Source organism: Trypanosoma theileri (assembly GCF_002087225.1).
Source record: "Trypanosoma theileri isolate Edinburgh chromosome Unknown TM35_Tth_2_V1, whole genome shotgun sequence".
NCBI classification, from domain to species: Eukaryota; Euglenozoa; class Kinetoplastea; order Trypanosomatida; family Trypanosomatidae; genus Trypanosoma; species Trypanosoma theileri.
This window is the reverse complement of record NW_021639844.1, coordinates 772490-776516: the sequence shown is the minus strand read 5'-3', so window position 1 is coordinate 776516 and position 4027 is coordinate 772490. Positions and strand designations below refer to the sequence as shown.

The following is a 4027-nucleotide window of genomic DNA, read 5'->3' as shown; positions in this document are numbered from 1 at the left end:
TATTATTATTATTATTATTATTATTATTATTAACAGTAAACAAGTAATTACCAACACTCTCTGGATGGACCCCAGCACAGTGCTCAGCACACGGCCATGCAGCCCAGCACAGAGAGCAGCAGCAGCAGCAGCAGCAGCAGGAGTGGAACACGCAGTAACGCAGGGCTGCTGCTGCCGTCATTTCGTGTGATGCCATTCGTTATTGTAGCATTATTGGGTAGAAGAGATGTTTCATTTGTCTGTTCCTGTGGCTGTGGTTCAGGCTCCACCTGTTTTTCTTTCTTCTCTCTGGCAGCAGCAACAACTGCGGCATCGAGTTTCTGCAGGACATCCTTCGCACCATTAACATAAGTTTTCGCAGAGTCGATTTCTTCTCCAGCCTCACGTACCGCGTTTCGTGCATCTTAAATGACATTCAATACCTCCTGAATTTCTTTCGGTACTGGCTGCCTAGGATCTGTTGCGTGTAACTCAACAACAATGGTTTCGTTTTCAGTTTGAGTTGCACTGTCTTTAGTTTTATTGGCCACTGTTCTTGCTTCAGCTGCAGCCTTCGTTGTATTATCAATGAGTTCATTACCTTCAATCTTTCTTTTCTCCACCTCGTCTGGGTCAGCAGCAATTGTTTCGATTTCATTCTCAGTGGTAAAAGCAAATACAAAAGCTTCATCCACAGCCTTTAGAGTAGCCTTGGCGGCTTTCTCGCACTCCGCCTTCTGCTTTAAAACCTCCTTCGCCTTCTCTTGTGCCTACACAATAAGTCTTGAGATACCTGGCGTTGCAGCAGCATGAGCCACACCCACACAGCAGAGCACAATGGCCAACAGACACAACACACGGCACGACAAGATGGACATTCTTGTTGTTAATATCACTGAGGATCACTGCAATCTGTGTCTGTATGTGTAAAGAGAGACAGATAAAGAAAAAGAAAAACAAAACAGCAGTACACCGCTATTACCATACACACACACACATCGAGTCAAGCATGAGTGTAAATGAAGTATACACATTATGGGAAATACCCATTATTCAAACAAAATGAAGTTCCATCCAATCCCATAAGAAAAAAGAAAAGATTAAAAACGAATTGAATATCATTTGGTAACATTGCAGAGATAGCCACACAAACAAAAATAATAATAACGGATAATGCATAAATCTCTATGTGTTGGTTTCTCCCTGTCCCCATTACAATTTGCAGTGTCCACAGAGGAACAAACAAATTATATGTTACCCCATTCACACAGAATGAAAAAGCAAACAAAAAAGAAAAAGAGATATCATTTACCAGAAATACACAATTGCAGAGTGAGACACACCACAAGGAGCACAGCAATACTCTGCTTACAAGTACAAAAAAGAAAAGAGATTAGGTATTTCCACACAAATTAATGCACCCCAGCCCAATGGGTGTCATCAGAATTAATTTTCTTGGTGCCCAGTGTACTGAACACAGTAACAATTATATTATTATTATTACTACTATTGACCGTAAACAAGTAATTTCCCACACTCTCTGGATGGACCCCAGCACAGTGCTCAGCACACGGCCATGCAGCCCAGCACAGAGAGCAGCAGCAGCAGCAGGAGTGGAACACGCAGTAACGCAGGGCTGCTGCTGCCGTCATTTCGTTTGGTGCCATTCGTTATTGTAGCATTCGTGGGCAGAGGAATGGCAGACGTTTCATGAACATCAGGAGCATTAGAAGAAGACTGAGTTTCTTGTGTTTGCTCCGCCTGATTTCCTTCTGTATGGCCTTGCTGCTCATCAAGAGATGTTTCATTTGTCTGTTCCTGTGTCTGAGTCTCCACCTGTTTTTCTTTCTTCTCTTTGGCAGCAACAACTGCGGCTTCGAGGTCCTGCAGGGCATCCTTCACTTTATTAGCATAAGTTTTCGCAGCGTCGATTTCTTCTGCGGCCTCACGTACCGCTTTTTGTGCATCTTCAACTTCTTTCAATACTCCCTTAATTTCTTCCGGTGGTGTTTCAGGATTTGGTACGGATAACAAAACAAGGTTGGCTTTCTCGTCAGTTTCCCTTTCACTATCTGTCGTTTTATTGGCCACATTTTCCGCATCCTCTGCAACCTTCATTACCTTATCAATGAGTTTAAGACCTTTACTCTTCGTTTCCTCCACTTTTGGGGGGTCAGCAGCAATTGTTTCGAGATTAGTCTTAGTTTCATGAGCAAATACATGAGCTTCTTCCCCGGCCTGTCGAGCAGCCTCGCCAGCTTTCACGCACTTTTCTTTTAGTTCCTTGGTCCCTTCCGCCAACTTCTTTGCCTGATCAACAATTTCCATCACATGTGATGGAAGAGAAGCAGCAGCAGCAGCAGCATGAGCCACACCCACACAGCAGAGCACAATGGCTAACAGACACAACACACGGCACGACAACATGGACATTCTTGTTATTAATATCACTGAGGATCACTGAAATCTGAGCATATGTGAGGAGAGAGAGAAGAAAAAGAGAAAGCAAAACAGCAGTACACCGCTATTACTACACACACACATATCGAGTCAAGCATGAGCGTAAACGAAATAGATACACTAGGGGAAATACCCATTATTCAAACATAATAAAGAATCATCCAATCCCCAAGAAAAAAGAAAAGATTAAAAACGAATTGAATATCATTTGGTAACATTGCAGAGATAGCCACACACACACAAAAATAATAATAACGGATAATGTATAAATCTCTCTCTATGTGTTGGTTTATCCCTGTCCAATTTACAATTTGCAGTGTCCCCATAGGAACAAACAAACAAACTGTAACGTTACCTCATTCGAATATAATGTAAAAGCAAATAAAAAAGAAAAGAGATATCATTTACCAGAATCACACAATTGCAGAGTGAGACACACAATGAGGTGCACAGCAATGCTCTGCTTACAAGTATAAAAATGAAAGAGATTAGGTATTTCCACACAAATTGATGTACCCTGGCCCAATGGGTGTCATCGGAATTAATTTTCTTGCTGCCCAGTGTACTAAATACAGTAGCAATTATATTATTATTATTATTATTATTATTATTAACAGTAAACAAGTAATTACCCACACTCTCTGTATGGACCCCACCACAGTGCTCAGCACACGGCCATGCAGCCCAGTACAGAGAGCAGCAGCAGCAGGAGTGGAACACGCAGTAACGCAGGGCTGCTGCTGCCGTCATTTAATGCCATACCACTGTTATTCGCTGCACCATTGAGTAAGGCATCGAGATTATCTCCGTGGATATTAATAGTAACAGTAGAACGGTAGTGCTGTCTTTGTTTCTCTTTTTGTGTTTGCTCCGCCTTATTTCCTTCTGTATGGCCTTGCTGCTCATCAAGAGATGTTTTATTTGTCTGTTCCTGTGTCTGAGACTCCACCTGTTTTTCCTTCTCCTTGGCAGCAGCAACTGCGGCGTCGAGTTCCTTCAGGACCTTCTTCACACCATTAATATGAGTTTTCGCAGTTTCGATAGCACTGGTAGCATCACGTGTCGCGCTTTCTGCATTATCAGCTGCTTGCTCTGCCTCCTCAGCTTTTTCACGAAGAAAAATGGAATTGTCTCGAGTTTCCTTTACACTGGCTGTAGTTTTGTCGCGCACTTCTGTTGCTTTCTCTGCAGCCTTCGTTGTATTATCAATGAATTGAAGACCTTCACTCTTCCTTTTCTCCACCTCTTTTTGATCAGCAGCAATTGTTACGAGATGAATCTCAGTGTTATGAGCAAATCGTTGAGCTGCAAGCGCGGCCTCTGTAACAGCGTTGGTAGCTTCTTCACACTCCCCCTTCAGTCTCAAAGTCTCCTCAACCTTCTTTTTCGCCAACTCAACAGGTGATAACATGCCATGTGAAGCAGCAGGAGCCACACCCACACAGCAGAGCACAATGGCCAATAGACACAACACACGGCACGACAAGATGGACATTCTTGTTATTAATATCACTGAGGATCACTGGAATCTGAGTCTGTATGTGTGTGTGTGTAAAGAGAGAGAGAGAGAGAGAGAGAGAGAGAGAGA

General features: G+C 42.9%; 2 protein-coding genes across 2 annotated transcripts; both read right to left on the bottom strand.

Moving 5' to 3' along the window:
- Nucleotides 1-1542: 1542 nt before the first annotated feature.
- TM35_000023820 (uncharacterized protein) lies at nt 1543-2412 on the bottom strand (the record flags this gene model as incomplete). The annotated part of the gene is made up of 1 exon (XM_029021700.1): nt 1543-2412. One exon carries the CDS (start codon nt 2410-2412, stop codon nt 1543-1545), a length of 870 nt encoding a protein of 289 aa, XP_028887122.1.
- A 691-nt stretch (nt 2413-3103) lies between these two features.
- On the bottom strand, nt 3104-3934 carry TM35_000023810 (uncharacterized protein; the record flags this gene model as incomplete). The annotated part of the gene is made up of 1 exon (XM_029021699.1): nt 3104-3934. One exon carries the CDS (start codon nt 3932-3934, stop codon nt 3104-3106), a length of 831 nt encoding a protein of 276 aa, XP_028887121.1.
- Between the last annotated feature and the right edge of the window lie 93 nt (nt 3935-4027).